This window comes from Arachis ipaensis, chromosome B6 (genome assembly GCF_059453495.1).
Source record: "Arachis ipaensis isolate K30076 ecotype BB chromosome B6, ASM5945349v1, whole genome shotgun sequence".
NCBI classification, from domain to species: domain Eukaryota; kingdom Viridiplantae; phylum Streptophyta; class Magnoliopsida; order Fabales; family Fabaceae; genus Arachis; species Arachis ipaensis.
In genome coordinates this window covers 152974154-152998341 of record NC_142441.1, presented here as the reverse complement: position 1 = coordinate 152998341, position 24188 = coordinate 152974154, and the positions used below count along the sequence as shown (strand labels likewise).

The 24188-nt window shown below is 32.5% G+C and overlaps 2 protein-coding genes across 2 annotated transcripts; one reads left to right on the top strand and one right to left on the bottom strand.

The window, feature by feature from the left end:
* Positions 1-547: 547 nt before the first annotated feature.
* OTC (ornithine carbamoyltransferase) lies at positions 548-8179 on the top strand. Its single transcript, XM_088491634.1, is given in 9 exon segments — positions 548-725; positions 1169-1318; positions 1671-1863; positions 2013-2116; positions 2119-2152; positions 5378-5735; positions 6553-6684; positions 6782-7057; positions 7602-8179. Coding segments are annotated over 9 exon segments (1593 nt in total). The 5' UTR covers positions 548-562; the 3' UTR covers positions 7785-8179.
* A 1387-nt stretch (positions 8180-9566) lies between these two features.
* AUL1 (auxin-like 1 protein) lies at positions 9567-17718 on the bottom strand. The gene is made up of 7 exons (XM_016307733.3): positions 16953-17718; positions 12634-15860; positions 12386-12483; positions 12210-12275; positions 11995-12084; positions 11491-11667; positions 9567-9848 (listed from the first exon to the last, which is right to left on the bottom strand). Exons 1-7 carry the CDS (start codon positions 17339-17341, stop codon positions 9813-9815), a joined length of 4083 nt encoding a protein of 1360 aa, XP_016163219.1. The 5' UTR covers positions 17342-17718; the 3' UTR covers positions 9567-9812.
* Between the last annotated feature and the right edge of the window lie 6470 nt (positions 17719-24188).

Here is a 24188-nt window from a genome sequence, read left to right as displayed (position 1 = left end):
AGAGAATTTGATTTTAATTGAATTGCACGATAATTAAGCATTAAGCTCTTAATTGAATGACGATAAATTACTTTTTTAATATAAATTGTATACCGTACGATGACTTAATTACAAATAATGTAGTTAAACAGATTTGATTAGGAAACATTTCCATGATTAGTTAAACAGGTTTAATTATAAAGATTAACCATTTTAAATTTAATTACAAAAGTTTAACATATTCCCATAGTATTCTCAGCTCTACGCGTCAAGGATTAATCCGTTGGGAATCGGAATTTTATTTAGGGATTTGTTGTTGATCAATAAGTTGCTGCATACACAAAGAAGCGGAATTCGAAGTTCCGACACTTACTTAAGTAAACTAGTGAGTTAACCACTAGACCAACCCAACTTGTTTCTTATAGTGTTATTTATATTAACTAAAAACCTTATGAAAATTAGTTGTAAAACTCTTGAAATTTGCAATACTGAAGAACATTGAATATGGATTAATTGGAAAATTTGAATTGGAGAATTGCAGAATGAAGTAATAAAGCCCACAATAAACGGATTAATAGACATAATGAAAGCATGCTTGAAGGCCAAAACTGTGAGAAGGTTGATATTCACATCCTCAGCAGGAACTGTGGATGTTACAGAACAACAAAAGCCTTTGATGAATGAGACATGTTGGAGTGACGTTGACTTCCGTAGAAGAGTCAAAATGACTGGCTGGGTTAGTTTAAGTCTTCATATTCCCTCTTTTCTTAAAAAAAAAAAAAAAAAAAAAAAAAAAACTCTTTAATAATCTAATATAATGTTACAAACTCTTAATTAAGTAAAACTTTTTGTACAAAATTTGATCCTCCTATCTTGTGCTATTACACATTGATAAAATTGCATATGCTTTGGGACAAATTAAGCTAACATTTCTTGACATTTAATTGGCGAATTCAATTTAATTCAATTGTTATTTTTAGTTTATGTTTTTTTTTTTTTTTTTTTATAGAAAAATCAGTGTCATCTGAACAAATTTCATGGATAAAATTCAAAATCTTTTAGTTATAAGAGTTTTTAACATTTTATACATGTTATAAATAATTCTTTTTAAAATTTACACTATTAGATAAAGACACATAAATGATTATAATCTAGAATCGATTTCTTGCAGATGTATTTTGTTTCTAAGAGACTAAGACACTGGCAGAGCAAGAAGCATGGGAATTTGCCAAAGAAAACAACATAGACTTTATCTCAATTATTCCACCTGTTGTAGTTGGTCCATTTCTCATGCCAACAATGCCACCAAGCCTTATCACTGCTCTTTCACTCATCACAGGTGCATTAGTATCTTCAATGTATCATTCATGCATATATGAACAACAATCAATTTTTTTTTTACTATTGTTATTGACTCTTGGGTGACCAATTGACTAACCCTTTGTGCTACTTCTTGATTTTATTTTTCAATTTTTTCTATCTTCCTAAGAATACTTCAGAGTTTAGAAGCTTATATATATATATATATATATATATATATATATATATATATATATATATATATATATATATATATATATATATATATATATATATATCATAATATTTTTTACAATAAGAACAATATTATAATAACAAGTTGGTGAAATTTAATGATGGAGTAGTATTTTTGAATTGTCATCACTCATCAGGGAATGAGGCACATTTTTCAATAATAAAGCAAGATCAATTCGTGCACTTAGATGACCTTTGTCTTGCTCATATATTCCTCTATGAGCATCCAAAAGCTGAAGGGAGATACATTTTCTCTGCACATGAAGCCACCATTCATGACAGAGCAAAATTGCTTAACCAAAAATACCATGAATACAATGTCCCTACAAAGTAAGGTCACTTTATTAATCTTAGCTTATAATATCTAACACTGTATGATATATAAAAGAGCTACTTGTACTAATCTATTTTTCAGTTAGATCAGATGATATCACAATGTTCCCATTCTAAATTGCTAACTGTACGTATTGGAATTTTAGGTTCAGGGATATTCCAGATCAATTGGACATTGTTATATTTTCATCCAAGAAGATCAAGGAATTGGGGTTTCAATTTAAGTACAGCTTAGATGACATGTTCACTGAGCTGTGGAAACATGCAGACATAGAGGGCTTCTTCCTAAAAACAGCAGAATCTCCAATTAATAATCGCACCCCTAAAAAATAATTGTGCTTTTTTTATTATTGTTTTTGACTATTAGTTAGACATTAATATTAAGTATAGAATAAAGTATATTGTTGAATTATTAGACTAAAGAAACTAAACTAAAAGAATTGAGTTAATAGTTAAATAATAACAAAAATCAATAAATTCTGATGGCTCTGAAATAATTCTTGTTATTTTTATATAAAAATATCTTCATATAAGTAGTCACCTAATTAATTAATTATAAATCTTACAATTTAGGAGACCAACTTCTTCTTGTTTCACAAATTAATGAGTTTCCTCTATTTGATCTTGGAGTGTATGAGTGAAGTTCTAGCTGTGTGCCTTTTGATAATTTAATTTTGAAAAGAAGTTAAAATGTACTTCTAATTTAGGTATTTAAGATATTCATGAATTAATAATTAGATTTTCTATGATGTATTAGCTTCTAATTATATAATTATAAAGTTCCCTTCCACTTATCTAAAGAATCAATCAATAAATAAATTATTATGCTTTATTAATGGCATCAATATCAATGTTTCAAGATGTTGTATATTACAGGAGATGATGCCCCTTCTAAGGCTAGAGGATAATAATATTTCTGAAATAAAAATATAGAGATACCAGAGATGGACATTTGTTTGGTTTGAATATAAGGTTATAGTTATATAATTTTTTGTTTTAAATATTTTTTACTATAATTTTGTGTTTTGTGAAGGTAGAAATGGAAAATATTTGTTCATATGTTTTATTTTTGAGAGAGAAATTTTTGGATTAAATTTCATGTCTATATAATCAAATAAATATTTATATATTTCAACCTAAAATAATATCCAAACACATTATTCTTAAAAAAGTGATACGAGACAATGGTATGGACAGGTATGGTATTGCCTGTTTATAGAATATCTAACAATTTTTTAACATTAAAATTTAAAAATTAATTTACTTAATTAAATTTCATAAAACGAATTCGTTATTAGTATATACGAAATTCTTTTGTAAAAAATTATTTGCAAATTTACATTTACGAATAATAAATTGTATAAAAGGAGCCAAAACGAATCAAACGAAAATGTCAAAATGAGCCCTACGCGTGTCAGCGCGTGCATTTATATATAAAAACGAAGAACCACAATAACCAAGAGTAGTAAAAAAAAAAACAAACGCAGCAGTGTGTGAAGTGTGAACTCTCTGAAGTGTTACTTAGCTCAGCTCTACAGCGAAAAAAATGGCGTTAGTTTCTTTCAACTTCTCCGTTCGATCGGATACGATTTCTATCTCCTCCGCGTTCTCCCCCTCTTCCTCCGTCCTTCGCCGCCGTCAATGTGTTCGTTATCCTCGCACTTCCTTCCCTTCTCCGCTTCAGTTCCCGCTCAAAATCTCATGCGCTGCTGCTTCCGCCGTTTCTACCGATTCTTCTCCTCTCGCCGGTAACAGAATTATTCGTTCTTACTCTTCGGCTTCTTATCAATCGTATGTTAAATCAGTTAAACAAAATCTCGCTACGAAGCTTAGAAGTTAGTTGTAGAGTTTCGATTTAGCGCCTGAGGTTACGATTTTCAGCTTCGTCGAGTTAGGGTTTATGAAATTGGAAATGCTCTTGTTTCGTTGTAGGTGAACGGTTTCCGTTTGTGGATGAATGTGATTCATGATCTCAACTTAATTCAGTTTGAAAATCTGTTAATCTCACTCGCTCTAAATCTGAACACTGAACACTGAAGTTACTTACAGAGTTCGATTTCGATTCAGTTTATAATTTCAGCCGATCGAGTTAGGGTTCTGGAAATGCTCTTGTTCTATTTTAGGAGTTCTGTTTTTATTTTGTTTGCATGTGTGGATTAGATCAGCTTTTGCTCTAAATTTTAAAATAGCTTATAATCAAAATCCTGCTGAGAAATCCTTTGTGCGAGAAAAATCTTCTGCAATTGTAATCGAAACTATACTTGATAATAAGTGAATTTTACTTTAATCCTAAAATAGTCTGCGTAGGTCACAGTAGTTCTTGACTTTAGAAGACTTACTTTTAAGTCCTTGATATTTTTCTCTAGCTTTGTACTCTGAGACAGCTTAATCCTTGAAACTGTATTTGTTAGGTTTGAATTCGTCTTTAATCTGTAACAGAGACATAGAATTAAAATTTCCTAAATTACAACATCAATAATTAAAATGAAAGTTTACTGTACTATGATTATGTGCTCAAATAGTTGAGTTTGGATTATTGGCCTTTGCCCATGCAACAATAAGGACCTACGACTATGAAGCATCTGTTTAGTATAATTTAGTTTTCTTTAAAACTTGTTTGGATGAATGGTTTCTCAGGTTTTTGTGAACAAAATCGAATGAAAAGTAATTGAAGAAGCTGCTCGAAAAAGGAAAGAAAGAGAAGGGATTGAGGTGTTACTTTGGCACTTGTTTCTGCTCAAACTTTTACTCCTTAAAATTAGTGGAAATGATGTTTCAAAATGATTTTATGTTCTTCCATCCACAATAATGAAGAAAATGGAAAAAATAGTAGAAATCACAATTACTTTCTGATATATTTCATTATGGTCCCAAACATTTACAAAACCATTCTATATGTTCATCTAAGGTAATAGACGTAGATAATATCATTAACGTCTTTTTCCATTATGTCCCATCCTCATTTTATTGTCTGTTTGCATTTGTTTTTCTTGCTTCTCTTTTACATTCCACTCATGCAAATATCCTAATAATGTTGACCTCCATGCTTTCGACTAAGGCAGAACATGGTAGATTTTACATAATTTGGTTGTAGTTTCCTGAAATACACTTCAAGTAACAAACATATCCATCCATTGCGGTATATACTTTTTACTATGTTCTTCATGTTATATGTGTATTTTTCTGATGTGTGGTATGAAATGGTACGTGTTTTATTTTTTTCTTTCAGACGAGACTATCTTCCCTGCTCCCCCCCCCCCCTCTCTTATATATATATATATAAAAAGAAAATTTTCTGTTTAAGTAAATCTTAATTGCATGTAGCAATCCGTTAACCTCCAACGAGACATGCCGCATATCTAGTGTACCACTTATCATGGAGTATTTCTAATTTTAAAATTTAGATGCATGACATGAACACTGTAATTATAATTCTGTACCTTTCAAGAGATTAATTAGTCCATCTCTATTGTGAATCCAGCAAATTCATGCCTTCTATTATCAAATCTTACGTTTTCCTGAACTATGCAGCAAAAACCGAGGTGAAGAAAGATTTTCTTCACATAAATGACTTTGATAAGGACACTATTTTAAATATGTTGGATCGAGCCATTGAGGTCAAGGCATTAATTAAATCAGGGGACAGGACATTTCAACCATTTAAAGGGAAGACAATGGCAATGATCTTTGCAAAGCCATCAATGAGAACGCGTGTTTCATTTGAGACTGGCTTTTCATTGTTAGGTGGCCATGCTATATATTTAGGACCTGATGATATCCAAATGGGCAAGCGAGAGGAGACTCGAGATGTTGCCCGTGTTTTGTCTCGCTATAATGATATAATCATGGCTCGTGTTTTTGCTCATCAGGTATGATGGTGAGTTATGTATATTTGATAAGAAATATGGTTGTTTATTGATTACTTCTTCATTTTCTGGATTTAGATATTAAGCATGAGTTTGGTAAGCAGGTAAACATTGGTGACAAGTTTCTTTGGTAGAATTTTATGTGTAATTTTACAGAGTGTCGGTGTTTTTTTTTTTTTTTTTTTTTTGCAATATTCTATTATCTTGACTCCTCTCTTTCTCTCTCCCCAACTTCATCTCCACTCTTTATCTGTTCTCTTCCTCTGTTGATTAACTTTTCTTGTTCCATTTTTCTTGATGCATTATTATGAGTTGTAGGACTCATCTAACTGTTCATTACATTCAGTCGGTATCGTATATGGTAGCTATTAGATGCACTGTTTTTGTGTCGTCGTCCGTTCCTTGTTTTTTCATAAACAGCAATCTGGTAGTTTCAAGACTTTTTTATTCTTCTTAACTGTTCTTTTGGACTTCTATGCATGCATAACATTCATTAGAATCATGACTAAGCTAGGTACCTGCTGGGGGTATTGTGCTTGCTCAAAGAAAAGTATTTCCCAGTAGACATTGACACATTGCAATGCTTCTTTGATTGGACTGAACATGCCAGTGTGATACCTACAAATGGTTCTGCTGGAATAATGATTATTGGTAATGTATATGTGGCTTTAGTAACTTGGGTAATATATTGAAAGAAACCTGCTTTGTGATTATTTGCCCCAATTATGATTGTTGTGAGATGAAAGTATTTCCGCTCTGTACGTGATTGATCTTTCTATCAATAAAATAGTATGGTTGCCTTCTTCCTGTTTAATTACAGGACATACTTGATCTTGCCAAGTATTCAACTGTGCCAGTTGTCAATGGATTGACAGACTACAACCATCCCTGTCAAATAATGGCTGATGCCCTCACTATTATTGAGCATATTGGTCGGTTGGAAGGCACCAAGGTTAGGCTACATTGCTATGTTGATGAACTTTCTTGTTCACAATTCTTGGCATTGCTTAGAAGAATAATCATATGAACATATTTACAATATGCGACAGGTTGTCTATGTTGGAGATGGAAATAATATTGTCCATTCATGGTTGTTGCTGGCAGCTGTAGTTCCATTTCACTTTGTTTGTGCCTGCCCAAAGGGTTTTGAACCTGATGAGAAAACTGTGGAGAAGGCACAGCAGGCTGGAATCAGCAAAATTGAGATCACTAATGATCCCAAAGAAGCTGTCAGAGGAGCTGATGTTGTTTATTCAGATGTCTGGGCCAGCATGGGACAAAAGGAAGAGGCTGCATACCGCCGTCAAGTGTTTAAAGGATTTCAGGTACTTGATATGATATTTCAGCCAGAAAATATATGATAACAGGTTTAACGTGTCACAAATATGGCACATTCTGATAGAACTTTTTATTGTTACTGCATGTTGTGATTTTGCTCAAATGGTGGATGAAGTTGTGGGTACCAGTCATAACTCACAAGTCAATTTTTAAAAGAAATGTGTTCTTCTGAGATAAGGAAGTATAGTGTTTGAATTATGCATAGATCTCCTGATGAACAATTAAGACAACAATTGATAATCAAAGTATCTAATTACAATATCAAATACATCGGAATCAACATGCTTCCAGAAACTTGCTGAATATTTAGAAACCAGCCCAGTTGGCTTTTCATACTTATAGTTAGGAAATAAATTGCTGAATGAATAATAGCAACAATATAAATGGGAACTGGTTGGGTGTTTTGAGAAAAATAAAATAAAATTGGGATTCATCAGCTATTTTTCTGTTATTGACTATCTGTTTTACAAATGCTGTGGCGTGATTGAATGGATGTAGCGTTTGGCAGGAAATAACAATGCCCTTTTGCAGGTGGATCGAACTCTTATGGAAATAGCTGGCTCAAATGCGTATTTCATGCATTGCTTACCAGCAGAAAGAGGGGTGGAGGTGACGGATGAAGTTATTGAAGCTCCAAACTCAATTGTGTTCCCGCAAGCTGAGAACCGATTACACGCACAGAATGCCATAATGCTCTATGTGCTTGGCAAGTAAACTCACTCATCTGATCTTGGTATAGTATAATACTCGACTGTTTAGGGAAATTAGCAATTTGAGCTGGGTGATTTTATGTCGTAGCCGCTTGTGCTTCCGTTTGTTGTTATCAGCCACCGGATTGCCATTTGATGTCACTTGATCAGTTTTGAGTTTTGAAAATTGGAATGGACCAGGTGGCGTACTGTTTTAAGTCATTTTGTATCGTTGAGGGCAAAGATATACCCCGAAATTCAGCCGTCGACTAAATATTTGAGGTAATATTAATGTTTATCTGTTGTAGTTGGATCAAGTTTTTCTAAAGTGAGAAAGTGATGGTCTAGTTATCATTGAATCAAGACAATGGAGTTTAATTACAAAATCAATGATGATTAAATATTTACTTTTTCACTTCATTAACTTTTTCTAGTGCATACTTTGCTTCTATTATATTAGTTGAGTTTTTATGGTACAAATAAAATTTAAGTAAGCTTTTAGTTCTTTAAAACTAGCATTTTATTTATCATTCGGAAAACATTCTTAAGATTTTATCCAAAAAATTGTATCATGTAGGAGAAATATTTATATTTATGGTGTGATGTACAAGTGTGGAGTTGATTCTAGGTCAGTTAAATATCGATAAAGGTTAATCTTACATCGGATCAATATCTCAAAATAAATATTAGTAAGATATTAAAATACTGAAAACTAGTTTAGTAGTTTCTTGAAAATAGTTGAAAATTTTAAATAACCATTTTGGCCTGTAAAAATTATAGTAAACTTTAATTTCAACTTTAATTTTAGTTTTTACAAAAAGGATTTGTTTAAAGTTAAAAATAGTTCTAAAAGAATTTAGCTTATTATCATTCTATTTAGATGTTGACCTTTACATTAAAGTAAATTCAGTTCGAGTTCTTTTCTCTATTTAAGTATATAATTTTAGAATCCTAAAATAAAATTGTTATAGTTTTTTCATAGGAAAGAATCGAATCTTTTTGCAATGTTAATACTAAAGTTTACAATATTTCCAAAGACTCAAATGATTTGAGCTAAATAAGTTAAAACGGTTTTCTTTTTTATTTTGAGGTAATGCTCATTTTGATTCTTAGAAATTGGTTGAATCATGAATGAATCAATCAGGTCTTCGAAGTTAATATATTGGTCCTTGTACTCGCCAAAATTTTGTCTCAGTTGTTAGTCAATGGTTGATGTGTTTAAACCTTAAATGTCATTTTGATATTGTTATTTTTTAGTTGCATTCTAGAGTTCAAAATTTGTTAATACGACTTAAATCAAAATAGGTAAATATCGATCATATCACTTAAATAATTTATTTTATTTTAATTACAATTAAAAAATGTTTACATCATGGTAGCATTTAACAGCAAGTCAGTAACTAAACTAGGGAGTGTTCCATGGAAGTTTGCATAGGATCACATCAACTAGTTGTCGGGCGTTAGACAGATCTAGGAGTTTGAGAACTAGCCTAGGGCCCAAACACAGTTGCATTTTACAATGCAATTGTGACATTATGAATTAATTAAAAACTGATGATAAAAAGTTTTAATATATTTTTAAATTATTTTTTAGAAACATCAAATGATAGAAGAAACGCTCGATATTTTATTTACTTCGAAATTAGAGAATAAACTGAGATTAATAATTTTTCTTAATTAAAATTCATCAAGTTATCTAGTAAATTTTATTTTCATTGTTTAGATGAATGTATAGTTTTTTTTTATTAATGGAATAGAAAAATATAGTTAAAAATAAGTTTTTATGGTGATGTAATTCAAAAACCGGTTAAATCAAATGGCCAGATTCAGCCAATCGCCCAATCCTGAATGACTGAGCTATCTTTACTATTTTATTACTTGATTAAAAGCCTATCTTGGGTGGGGGAACAAGAAATGGAGAACGCTACATGAATTAAATTATATATTGAAAGTTTAACTTATAGGCCTTCCTACAATAAGCTTACTTTTCATTTCATTGAACATAGCATACACTTCCGCAAGAATTATCCCCACCATGTGCAGTGAGCAATATCTATCGTTCTTCCATGTTGAATCTGTTCCAAGATTCCTGGAGACAATAAAAATCAATGGCCTTGGAACTTCATTCCTTCAATGATTAAGATAAGAAACATTCTTCATAGATAATAATGTAATATACAATTGCGATCTCAGTAAAACGTAAAATGTAGTAAAATGCTCACCGTCAATCTTCCCTTACATTAGCCATCTCAGTTTTGGTGCGATAAAACTAACCAAATCAAACCCAGACCTCAAACACGAACATATCACACCAAAGATATACTTAACAGGTTTCATCCAAGGTCTAATGCATTTTTTTAAAATGAGTTTAATGAACTTCCCTTTAAGATACAAATTTTTAAAGGCGTATCAGTCACTAAGACTATTTTTTATTTTATTTTTGGGATAAAATAATGATTTACTACTAAAACACACTGAACTTGAGAATGTAAAAAGATGAAGAGGAAAATGGTGTTAAGATATTTAAGAAAAACTAAAAATTTAACTTTCTTAAAAAATCATTTAAATTCATATAATTGTTTTTCAATATAATTAATTATTCTTTGGATGATTTAGTTGAAAACTGATTTTTAAATAATTTTTTATTTTATATATATATATATATATTAAAAAAGGATAAAGTATAGTTTTTTTTTTTCTAAAATTTGTTAAAAATTTAAAAAATATCTTTAAATTTTATTTTGTTTCAATTTTGTCCCATAAATTTTCAACTTGCATCAAATATATTCCTAATGGCTAATTTTTCAAAAAACTTAAGATCAATTCAACAACAATTTCATAAGAATAACTTTAAGCACAATCAAATCTGACATATTTATCATGCATTATTGCTGGATTTGTCATAAATTTTTTGAAAATTTAAATATTTGATGCAAATTGAACATTTTTTGGACAAAATAAAACTTAGGATATTTTTGACAAAATTGAAGGACAAAAATTATAGTTTACTAAAAGAAACTACTTTTATATGGTAAAATTATGCTAAAAGAGAAGAGTATAGAATATACGTTTATATCTAAGAGAAATACTAGGGGGCTATCAGAATTTATTGTTTTTGGCCATCACTTAGCCATCAACTCAATTCTAATCACACAACATACATTATCCCATACTTTTAACATTGATGGCTAATTGATGGCCAAAAACAATATATTCTGATGGTCCTCTAATATTCCTCTATATTTAATACTTGAAGTCAATATAAATCATAACAATTTTCAAATCACCATGTCACCAAAAAGAAAATTTCAAAAAGTATGGGATAATGTATGTTGTGTGATTAGAATTGAGTTGATGGCTAATTGATGGCCAAAAATAATATATTTTGATGGTCCTCTAATATTCCTCTATATTTAATACTTGAAGTCAATATAAATCATAACAATTTTCAAATCACCATGTCACCAAAAAGAAAATTTTCAAATCACCTCCTATTTATGATCATAAATTTCAAAAATTTGCATGCATATAAAATATTTTTTCAACTTAAAATTATCACATCCTTCATTATAGTATATTTTAATAATTTACCCAAACAAGATTAACCTCTGGGAAGCAGCGTTTTTTTCCACAACAAAAATCAAGTTACTAAACATTTATTTTGATTGTAGGTTGAACATGCATCCGTGTTATATATATATAATATATATAGATGGACAAAGAGGACGAACCTTTAGAAGATCAAAAACCTTCTCACAAATGTACTTCTGTTGAATACTTGCTCCCCGCTGCTGCAGCTTGTCAGGATGCACGAAAAGAGTTGCTTTGCGATAAGCTTTCTTTACAGCGCTGGTGGCTACTATATCTGTTAAAGGAATTGGTTGCCAGCCACTCTCGGGCCCAAGGATCTGCAAAATAACAAAGATTTGGCAGGGGGGCAAAATAGTAAATTTCCTCAGCATAATTGATCCATAGAGGGAAGCCAATGGTTTGGAATTAAGACAACTAAATATATTTATGAAGTTAAAGCAAGGCAATATTTGGTCGTATTTAATGAGTGACATTTTCTAATAGAAAACATCGAATCATTGATGCTTATTATCAAATACAAAATGAAAGCTTGTCCCAAAATAATAGGGATGAGATTCATGAACAGTAGGAAAAAGATATCTATGGCAAGTTCATATGCTATCCATCATCAAGGAATTATAACTATTTGGAATGTTAACACATACATATTGTAATGTTGAAAGCAATGCCCTCAAGTTTCCTGTCTTCCCACTGGACCACCTTTTAACATCAGCATCTAGAGCTTCTGCTATCCTCTGCACGACACAAGATAAGATTGTGCAAGACAATGTGAAACATGGGAAGCACACAGCTTGTTAGATGTTACTTGTTTATCTATAATTATTATTTTTTGGAAGAAAATGATTTGATAGCAAATTACATTTCTCTCCTCTTGCTCCTTCTGAACAAGACGATCACGCATATTTTTTTCCGCAAGAGCCTTTGCCTGCACTATCCCAAAAGCAATAGAAGTGATAAATCCAGACATCCAGTCATTTGATATATGAACAAATAAGTATCCCAAAATGAAAAATCTGAGCAAACCAAAAACCATACCACACGATCCCCTATTCTCTGGTGCCTCTCAGACCTAGCTTTACATCTCTGAGCAGAATCGCCACTAGCTCCATCATATAAATCAATAGAATCTCGAACTTCTCCAAGCAAATACAATTTGTAGAGAATCAATAAAAATTGAAGCAGAAAATACTATTAAAAAAAAGGAAAAAGAAAAAAGAATAAAGAATAAAGAATAAATGTAGCTAAGAAGAGTCGGCTGTAGCAAAATATTTAACATCACATACCACCATAGCTGAAAGATTTTGATTGGAAGTTTTGTTTCGCTCCATTATCTCTGGAAGCACCAGAATACTGGTCTGACTTGTCATGTTTATTTCTTGCTTCAGAGGCAGCCTTCTCAGATAGTGCCCTTTCTAGGGCACGTGCACGTGCCTCTGCAGTTGCTCTCTCCACAGCAGCACGTTCAGCTTTAAGTTTCACTTCCATAGCGGCCTTCTCAGCTAGTGTCTTCTCATTTGCTTGACCAGTAGTTTTTCCCGGCCTTTCTCGCACATCGATGTTTTTCCGCGCTTCAGCAGCAGCTCTCTCCAGAGCAGCCCTCTCTCTGGCATCGGCAAATGCCCTTTCACGAGCTTCACGAATTGCTCTTTCTACAGCTAATTTCTCCTTTTCTCTTTCTCTTCGTCTTACCCTTTCTCTCTCCTTTCCTTCATCAATTTTCTTGAGGTCTTCCTTTTCCAGCTCTAGCTTCTGCGGATTAGCTTTGGTTTCTTCTGCTTCCATTGTCACAGGTGCTTGATGGATCTCCTGTGGACTACTCTGAATTGTTTCGACCTCCTCTTCTCCGCTTGATTTCAATTCAGACATAGTAGGTATTTCACACACTTCAGTATAGTCAAACAAATTTTCCTCATCAGAGAACTTAGATCGATTCTCATGCACCTCTTCATCTGATGTAACCTTAGCCTCCTTTGTGTCAATGCAGAATTCTACAGGCTCAGCAGTTGTTTCTTCATCATGTGATGCCAGATTGCAGTCATTTTCTGTAGATTCCAAACATTTATCATCATTTTGCCTACACTTCACGTCAGTTTCACCAATATTTGTATCAGCTCCTTCGCAGATGACTGTTGCACTTGCACCTTGCATTTTAGTTACTCCTTCATTGAGTTCAAGGACATCTTGATTGGAGACAGAAGTCTCGGCTGCATGTTCTTCCCAGGAACTGCTTCTTGCCTTAATTGATTCTGGTTCTTCATCTTTATCTTGTTGGAATGAAGCATTGTGCGAAACCATTATATCATCTTGCACATCATATGGATAAACCACAGGAGTTACTTTGAAAGCTTCATCGTTTTCAATAATTGTATCAGCTACCTGAATATCGTTTAACTTCTCAGTTTCATCGAGCTCATTGCTAGAACTAATTTCTGTTGACTTGCCAGCTCGAGCTTCCTTTGCTTTTGTCTCCATGTAGTTAGGATCAATCTGAGCCACTCCAGTTATGTCCACCGACTCCTTGTTATCTTCCATTTCCCTCTCTGTTTCTTCCACCAGAATAAACCCTCCTTCAAGTTCATCCTCCCTTGTTATGGTGTCTTGAACCCTTTCTTCTTCATCTAAATCATTATTCTTTGAAACTCTTTCAAAAATTTCTTCCTCATCAAGAACATTATCCACAATCTCCTCCTGTATTTCCTGCACAATAATGTTGCTGCAATTATTCTCGGTGCCTTGTCTTTGACAAGAATCTTCCGTGTCTATACTTTTTTCCAAAAATCCAGCTTCGTCCATATTCTTTCTGTCCTCTAAACATGCTAAGTTCTGTATGTCTCCTACCACACTTTCCAAGTCTGAAACATGAGGACTGAATGCTATTGTATTGTCTTTCTGCCACAACAACTCCTCTAGCTCATCGGACAATTCAGCATTCTCCTCGATGGCTTTCTCAACCTCACTCAGCTGCTCAACAGCTCTCACATTTTGTTTACATTCTTCCACCTCAGGGAATGCTTCTTCCATTTTTCCATCATCATCAGGTTTGAAAGCAACTTGTTTTTCATTTCCCGTTATTAACCCCTGCTCATCCAAGTTGCATTCGAGGTCCTCTGGATCATGGACTGGTGTAACCATGTTATCAGCTTCACCATCTTCATTTACCTTTAATTTCTTGTCTCTCGCTCCACTATCAAATGCCACTTGAACCAGCTTTGTTTCATCTATAACTTCTTGACACCTATGTTTAGTTTCATTGACATGTTCTTTGTGTAGGCTTGCTCGATTAGCTGCAGCTATTTTTAGTTGATTACTATGCCTGGTTTCACAGGCAAGTTCCTCATCTGCACATGCTTCATCACCTACCCGGACCTTTTCTTGTTCCCTGTATCCCTTAACCACTTCAATTGTATGGCCAGACTCTTCTGGCTTCTCATAGTCATGATCTGTGTTCTTGTTATGCGGCAATTTCTTACTAATTTCTGCCTCTTTAGGCTCAACAACCTTTGCATTATGATCAGCTTCTTTGTGCTCGACCTCTTCCACACGTTTTGTTTTAGTTGAATGCAATTTCTTCTCAGCTTCATGTGCAGCAACAAACATTTCTTTCGCCCCAGCATCTGATCTTACTCGCTCTTTCCTCATTGGCCTTCCTACCTCAGAAGAAACTTGTGGCAAAGCATCTGTTTCTCCAAATGTTTGCCTCATCCTAATCTCTTCCATTTTCATTGTTTTATATTGGACTTCAGCCTCCTTTTTCACATTGGCTTTAAGGTCAATATTAGACTTCCGCTTCACACGATCAGGAAAACCTTCTTTCTTTCTTCTCAATGACTCTTTTGCGACCTTCAATCTTAATTGAGCCTCTTCTATTGCCTTTCGTAAAGCAGCTACAGAAGCGGCAGCCTCAGAATTTGAGTCTACCAAATCATCCAGGTATGATGGTGAATCAGCACCGGAAGCACCTGTAGGCGAGTCACTTTTAGATGTCTGGCATTTGGTTGCTGCTGATCTCATAGCATCAAGGTTGCTACTATCGCCTGAGATATGGTCTGATGGAGGAACTTTGATGCGATGTGCTCCATTACTTCCACTGCTAGTCTCACATGCATAAAAAAAAAGATCAACAGAATTGGATCTATTTTTAACTTTTACTCCATTGTTGGAGGACTGTTTCTTGGCAATATCAGATGAAGCACCAGTTCGATATCCAACTTCCTTTGTCCCTTCATTATAATGATGATTACTGGAATAAGCATCCTGTGCAGCTGGTGTGGACTTATTAGCTCTGTTTATCTTCACTGGATTGACTTCTTCAACCAAACAAGTATAGGCAGGGACAGGATGTGCAATATGAGTTGTCCCCTTCGTTCCATCTTCACTTCCCTGGTTAACTTTATGATATGACATATTGATCATTTTGGCATCATTTGATGACCGTGATACCGCTGGAATTTCCTTCGAATAATTAGTAGTGTCTCCCCTGTAAGATTGATCATCTCTATTGGTTTTGCTCCTGCAGAATAATAAGTTAAGAATAACATTATTATAAATGTCTGCATTCTACATTCTAACAAGATTATTAGCATTTATTTTATTAATTACTACAAAAGGCAGGGTCCCCAACCCCCCTCGCCCCGGCCAGCGTCACCCCCGAAAAAAAAAAAAAAGAAAAAAGAAAAAGTCTTCCCAAATGACCAGTTTATGAATCTGCTACTCTGCTTAACATTCAAAATGCTCCAAATATATTTGGTTACAGACAATCAGTCCCACAGGACCCAATGAGATCAGATCGCATTAAGGTCAACTGGGCCCATAACACAATTAATGATGTTCAATATTTCCAGCCAGGCCAGCAATTCATTTTGCCCTACTTAATACCACAGCATTTATCAAGACATATTTAAAGAGATATAAAGTATAAACAGTCGCCTTTCTAGTCAGCTGCCTGAACTTAATGTAATGAAACTGTAAAATGAAGACCTGTATAATATACTGTAAAACAGCATGTTTATCTTAGCCTCCTCACAGTGGCATCTGGCTATAAAGCACGTACAGATTCCAATTGCAGGAGCCTGAACTTCCCCTAGCTAGGTTAGAACAGTGTAATCAAAGATGGTTCAACTAGGGACCTTGACAATGCATTTTTAGTAATTGTGCTTGAAAAGCTACTTAAATCAATGAACAAATTTCGAAATGATAATCCTAGTCTATCTCAAACCTTAGCGAACAAGATATTCTCGAATGGAAGTATAGTGAAAGGAACCGCGAAATGGATCAACAAGTTAAACAAAGCATTAGATTCGAAAATTGAAGTAACAATCAGAATCACTAACTTTGCTCTCCACTCAATAAAATAAACTATCAATTTGATTTTCTTCTCTCAGAAGCAAATCACATGACCGACAAAACGGTCAAAACTCAGAACAAAAATAAAAAGTATCAGAAACAAATTCCAAGCGCAAACATTCTCGATTCGAATGAGGAGTTCAAAGCAAAAACACCAAAACGCATGCTTATAGGACGATTTTCAAACTCCACAGTAAAATCAATAAAAACCCTAACGTATAAGCAAGAACAAGCAAAAAATAAATAAAATAAAACTCACCGCGTTGATGCTCCACTGGCGAAGCTATCCTGCTTCTTCTTCTTCCTAGGCTCAGCTGCCAGCTCGTCAAAACGCACAGCACCGTCCAGGTTCCGGAACCCGCCGAAGACTGCAGAGTAATCGAGCTGCGAGCGCCGAACCTCGTTGATTTTGCTCCTCTCTTCGTTGAGCTCCGGAAGCTCGAGAATCGGAATAGAAGAACCTAGCGATCCTCCTCCTCCACCTCCGGCACCGAAAATCTCACGGTAATCATCGAATCGAGTAGAGAAACTAGGAGCTCTGAGCTTTACCGGAGCTGTGAAAACGCCGTCGTAGGCCGATCTTCCAGCTACACCGTAACCGCTCGATAGCTTCTTCGGTAAAGTTGCCGTCGCAGCTCCGAACTCCATCTCAACAGCTAGGATTGGTTCTAGAAGCTTCTTCTCTTCTCTTCTTCACTGTATTGTTATTGTTGTTGTACTTCTTCTTTTGTGAAGTGATTTTTGAGAGAAGAAGAAGAAGCACGAAAGAGCGTGTTGAGAGAGAGAGAGAGAGGAGTGAAAGGGACTTTTCTCAACGGAATGAGAGGGAAAATAAAAATCGGAGTGTAACCGTCGAAAAAGAGAGCGCAATGACTGTGTTTGTGCGTGTGTGAGGGGTACACGCCACTTGCAACCGGAGACTCTGGTCTCTACCTCGTAGCTGTTCGGCTGTTGCCGTCTGACTGTCAGAGACGTGTGGTGACCGGGTGGTCGGTGGGTGACTTGGAAAGCCCGTCGCTCTAGATTTCAAAAGGAAAAGATCTATAAATTTTGGAGGAGATAAATTTTGGAGATCAATTAAGCAAAAAACCAAAATATATCATTATAAAACATAGAATAAAGAGAAAATTATTCTAAAAAACCGTCAGAAATATTTAATTAATACTAAAATTATTAAAAGAATTAAATTTTGTTATAATATTTATAAAAAATGACAAATTTTTTTTATAAAAACATCAAATATTAATAATATATTTTTGGAGTATTGATGAGCTTATAAGAAAACAGGAGCTCAGCTTATTCGTTTAGCTGCAAATAATGCTAGGAAAGGTTTTTTTTAAAGACATTCTAATATTTAAGTTAGTTTGTATTGTATATATATGATTTATGATAATTAGACTTATTATTTTCAGTTATATCTTAACGACTATTATAAATTTTTTGTTATGTCCATTGTTTATTCTCATTATCTGGAGTAACACTTAGTAACGGATAATCATCTTCAAGAGATCTGAAATTTGAAAGATTCAAATTTCAATGAACCTTTTTAATTTCTTCTCTCTTTCTTTTCTAATAAGATTGAACACGGATCAATTTGGTTCGGATTTAAAATAAAATTATAATCGAACCGATTAAAATATAAATGATTTGGTTTGGTTTGAATTTATGTTTTTTTTGTATATGTACCTGAATCAAATTAAACCGATTAAAAATATATTGGTTCGGTTCGGGTAATTGGATACTCGATGACTTTGAAATTCATAAAAAAAAAAACTAAATTTTTATCTTAAAAATTTAACAAGTACAATAAACGTGTAACATCAATAGAAATAATCCAAACATGTTAAACACCAAATACATTAAAAACTAAATTCATTAAAATAAAAACATATTAATAGTGAATAATCTTTGTCAAATGGAAATACAAAAGTGCAATAGAAATATTAAAAGCTAAATACAAAAGTCTAGTGAATAATCTTTTAAAGAAGCTAAAATCAAAACACAATAAAATCCAAACATTAGAAGCTAAATACAAAAGGGGGCAATATAAATATTTGTTTAGTTTTTAAAGTGTTAGGGTTACGAGTTGCAAAACTCACTAAAAACCATATTTTTTATTTAATTAATATATGATCGGGTTTACGGATTGGTTCGGGTTCCGTACCCCTATAACTGATACCTGAACTGATCAGTAACAAAGGTCATCGATTTGGTTCGAATTGTACCCAATTGTCCGTTAATTTCAAAACTAATTTAATTAGTTCAGTTCGGGTTCGAACAGGTAATCGAGTACCCGCTACCCGGACTCACCCCTATTTTCTTTACATCCTACTATTTAATTTTGATATTAATACTTCATTCATCATATTAACTATTCTTTATGAGATACTATTATGAAATTAACTCTTAATATTTGGTAGACTGTGTTGTGTAAGTACAAGATTTGGAATTGGTCTTTTCATTAAAGTATACTCTCAAGTCACAACTTGTTTATCATTAAGCCAACCATGTTGATAGTATTTAGTTAATAATAGAAGGGAAAACTGCTGCTATAATAAAAACATTTAAGGAAGTCTTCGCCGGTGTGTCGTTTGGTCGGGAATAGTTTAAAGTCCAACACGCAGAAGCAATAGTATATAGATAATGGAAGTAACGTTATTGAGGGGTAATTTCGGTATATTAAAGTGTAAAACTGTTGGAGGGTTTGTGACATAATAACTGGTAACTTATACGAATGGTTTTTCTTGCTTTTGGTGCCTACAGCTGTCAGCTCATTACTCATCAGTTGTTGCCAATGCATGCTTGCTACTTGCTAATTGCTACTAAAGATGGAATGAAAATTGTTGGTTCATTTAAATATTTATAATTAATAATACATATATAAAGTTTACGGGTTAATAAGTTGATTTTATTCATGTTTAAACTTCAATAAGAAAAAATTAAGTTGGATTCGTATAGTAATTAATTTATTAATCTGTTTGAATGAATGTCAAAATTTAAATTTTTTATATATAGAACAATTCATTAGTTAACAATAAACTCTTAAATAGAGTTTCGATTCCGACGTATTAATCATTGACTTAATAAATTTAAAAATACGGTATGAGACAAAAAAAAATCTTAAATAAGACAAAAGTTTAGGACATTAGCAAAATTATTCATAAAAGAATAAAATTAAAGTTTTACCCACAAATCAAATTTAAATTGATTCACCAGTTATCTTTACTCACTTTGAATTTTACTTTGAATTCCACTAAAAAAATTGTTGGATAAAAAATTTATTAGTCCACATTAATAAATAAATATTTTTTATTTATAAATAAATAAAATAAGTGTTAAGAAGAAGAAAATACTTACTTTTGTATATCATTTTTTTTCTTAGGTTTAACGTCATATTTGAATGTTAAATAATATAAAATTTAATATAGCATTGCTTTAAATTTATTATGGTATATTTAAATTAATGAACTCTGAGAAAATTAATTAATTAATAAATCCTACTGCTAATACTACATAAACATAATATATTAACCAGCTACACAATGCAACAAGATGTTTGTGATAATGGCGAATAATGTTGTTTCCAAGTATACACCTTAAAAAGCGTGCTAATATTTGGCCTTTTGTTTTTGTCCATATAAAAAAAATCAATACTAAAATATATTTTTTTATATTAATACTTAAAAAAGATTGTTAAGACTTAAGATGAGTGAAGTTAAGGATTTTTGGAGTGACGCTATTTGATTTTAAATGGTTTAATATGAAACATTTAATTCAATCAAATGACCGAAAATACATTTTCATATAGTAAATTTGGACAAAATTTACCAGGGGTGTTGATGAGTCCAACGGAATTAGATTTAATTAGATTTGGATTTAATTTTAAAATATTATTGTGTCTATTTTAATTTGATTCGAAAGTGCTCTAAAATAAATAAAATTAAACCGAATAGATTTGATGTAAAATTAGTACATATAAATTTATAGATTTTATATATTAAAATAATAAAATTTTACATTTAAAAATTAAATTTAATAAATATTATATTATATTTATATCAAAATAAATTATTTTAAAACAAAAGCAATATTATATAATATAAAAGATTAATTAAAGTATAAAAATATAATATGACATCAGTAACTTCGTTATAACAAAAATTTCGAACTCGCCTGAACGACATAATATAACGCAAATTCAACCAAAAAATAATACAAAGTAAAAATTGACAAACCCAAACCTAACAAAATATGTCTTAGATTCGAATCGAATTTTAGAATAAACAAAATCTTAAACACTCCTAAAATTTACTAAAATATATATATACACACGAGATTTTGTAATAATTATTAAAATATAAAAAAATGTTTTTTTAATTAAATTCCCTTATTTTGATATAAAAGAAAAACATGTTTTGACACCATTTTTATTCCGTACTAGAAAATAGTTATTTACCTACAAAAGTCATATTGAAAAAATATATTAAATGCATAAAAATTTAAAAAATATTTTAAATACATTTCTATAAAAAATTATAATTTATATTATTTATAACAAGTTAAATTAAAATAAAAATTAAAAAAACACGGACGATAATAAATATATTATTATTCATGTTGGTTGGGCTCCACTTCCGTATAAGTTTTAAGTAGAATATCTGAACATGCATATGCGCAATAATTGTTAATAATTAATAAATCTATGCAAACGATAACAGTAAAAACAGCAGAGTTTGGTTCACAAGACACAGAAAAGTAGCTTCACAAAGGTTAGACCCGTGTTGTGAATCAGAAACCCCAAAGAGGCATTTGGTGTAAAAATGCTATAATTTAAATGGGACCACTAATTGTTATATATGAAGTTATGAACATTGAAATATAATTGGCTTTTTATATTCTTTCACTACGTGAAAAAAAAAATGTACTTCTACTACGACTCCAAAAATGTGGTTGGCCATTCATCATTATCGTCATTATGAGTGATCTTGAATTTCAGGGACTTAGATTATGATTGATTCACCAAAAACAAATTATTTCTGTTCTTTTCTGCAATCTAATGATGATCGCTTTCCTTAGGATACGAAATAAAGCATGAATATAACATTAACATGAACACAATCTAATTTACTTTGACTTAGATTATGCTAATATTTGTTTATAAAGTATTTTCCTCCTACATACGGATATAGCTAGCTAAGTCATTTTGACAATCATTGTTTTATTACATTAAAATTTAGGGTAAAGTAATAAATTGGTCTCTTACATTTGGGCGTAATTCTGTCCTTAAGGTTTAAAGTGTTTTATTTGAATCCAAAAAAGTTTCATTTAGCTTCAATTTAGTCCCACCGAAGGTTAAAGATAAATAATTAACGAAATGTCCTACATGACAGCAGTATAAGAACAAGGTCGATAATCTAGAGAATAAGTACAAGCTCCAGAGGCACAAAATCAACTGTGATGCATCAATACATTTATTTATTATTTTTTTATAATTAAAATGAAATATTTTCTATAAAACTGAAAAAATGTTAAATACATGTATTGATGCATCCACGGTTGATTTTGTGCCTCTGGAGCTTGTATTTATTCTCCAAATTATCAACTTTGTTCTTATACTGCTGTCATATAGAACATTTTGTTAATTATTTATCTTTGACCTCACGGTGGGACTAAATTGAAGTTAAATGAAACTTTTTTCAATTCAAATAGGACATTTTAAACTTTAAAGACCAAAACAGAATTACACCCAAACGTAGGAGACTAATTTAGTAATTTATCCTAAAATTTAAAAGGTTATATGTTCAATTCACATTTTTTTATTAACAATTAGTATTATTGCATGAGAATATTAAAATTAGAATACCACATATACACATTTGGCATAGATTTGTGGAAAGATATATATTTTGGGAAAGAATCCGGTTACGGAAACGATAAAAAATTTTGATGATGTATATAATGAATTGGTTATTTAGTCCAATAGAGATAAATAAATAAAACCACTCCACATATTACCCTAAATTCAAAAACTACCGTTCAATTATTTTACATCAAATTTTAAATTTCTCAATTTCAAATTTTTAAAAAATTCAGTTAGTTATTTTAAAAAAAAATAGTCATTCCAAATCTTAATTTACCAAAATATTTTACTCCAATATCCTCTTCTTTCTCAACCGGCTGCCACCCTCACCTTTATCAATAATCATCTCACTTCACCTCTAATAAAAATAAAGGTTAAGTATTTTTTTGTCCTTAACGTCTTGGGTGAAAATCAAAATCACTCCCGCCATTTTTTTATTATTAAAATCATCCTTAACGTTATAAAATCATCATTTTGTCTATAAACAATATTTTTTAGAAAATTTTCCCTTAAACAAAAATTGAAAAATCCTCCCTACCCTCACCACTAACTTCTGCATCATCATCACCATTATTATGCATCTCTTTCTCCCTTTCCTTATGGCCACCACCACTGCCACCATAACCATCACCATTGGCATTATAACTATCACACCTTTCTCTCTATTACTAGTTCATCATCCTAAATCACTACCACCCACCCACTACCCCCAACCTTTTTCTTTCCACCTAAACCCCTTTTTTTTGTGCAACAATTCAACAATTTAACAGAAATCATCAACCACAATCATCAACCGCAATAATTCAGCAATTTAACAGAAATTATCAACTGCAATCATCAACAAAATAAATTTAACAAAAATTTCAAATTAAAAAATAATTCAGCAATCATCAACTGCAATTTCAGATCCAAAATCAGCAACAACAGAAATTAAAAAAATTAGAAAGAAAGAAATGATGTTTATGTCCTTCAAAAATAAAAATAAAAAAACGTAAAAAAGGAAGAACGAAACCCTTGCCAGCGACAGTAAAGACAGAGCAGGTGTACAGCAATGATGGGGAGCAACGAAACCTTGCCTAGCGACGACGGAGCAGTTGAAACTCTATCGATGGCAGCGCAGCAGAACATAGCGTGACGAGAGAGGAACCAGAGCCCAAACCCCACGACAGTAAAGAGAAAGCTTGCGGATGCATAGAGAAGATGAGGGGAGCAGCAGAGGGTTGGCCTAGCAGTGACGGAGCGGCTGAACCCCGATGACGGCGGCGATGGGGAACACCAGTGACGGGGGTGCGACAAGCCCCAACAGAGAGAGAGATGAAGAACGACAAGCCCATCGCGACAAGTCCTACAGCCACAATGCGACGGCGGCGGCCATCCTCTTCCCTGTCGTCACCTCCCTCTTCTTCCGTTCCTTTTCTTTCTTCTTCCTATTTTGTTCCTTTTCTTCATTTTGGTTTTTTTGTTTTAAGTGGAAAGGGGTGGGGGTAATGGGGGTGGGGTACTGTGGGTACTGGGTAGTGATAATAGGAAAGGGTTTTTATGTCATTTTTAAAATTATTATGAACAAAATGATGATTTTATAACGTTTTGTAACGTTGAGGATGATTTTAATAATAAAAAAAAGTTTGGGACGAT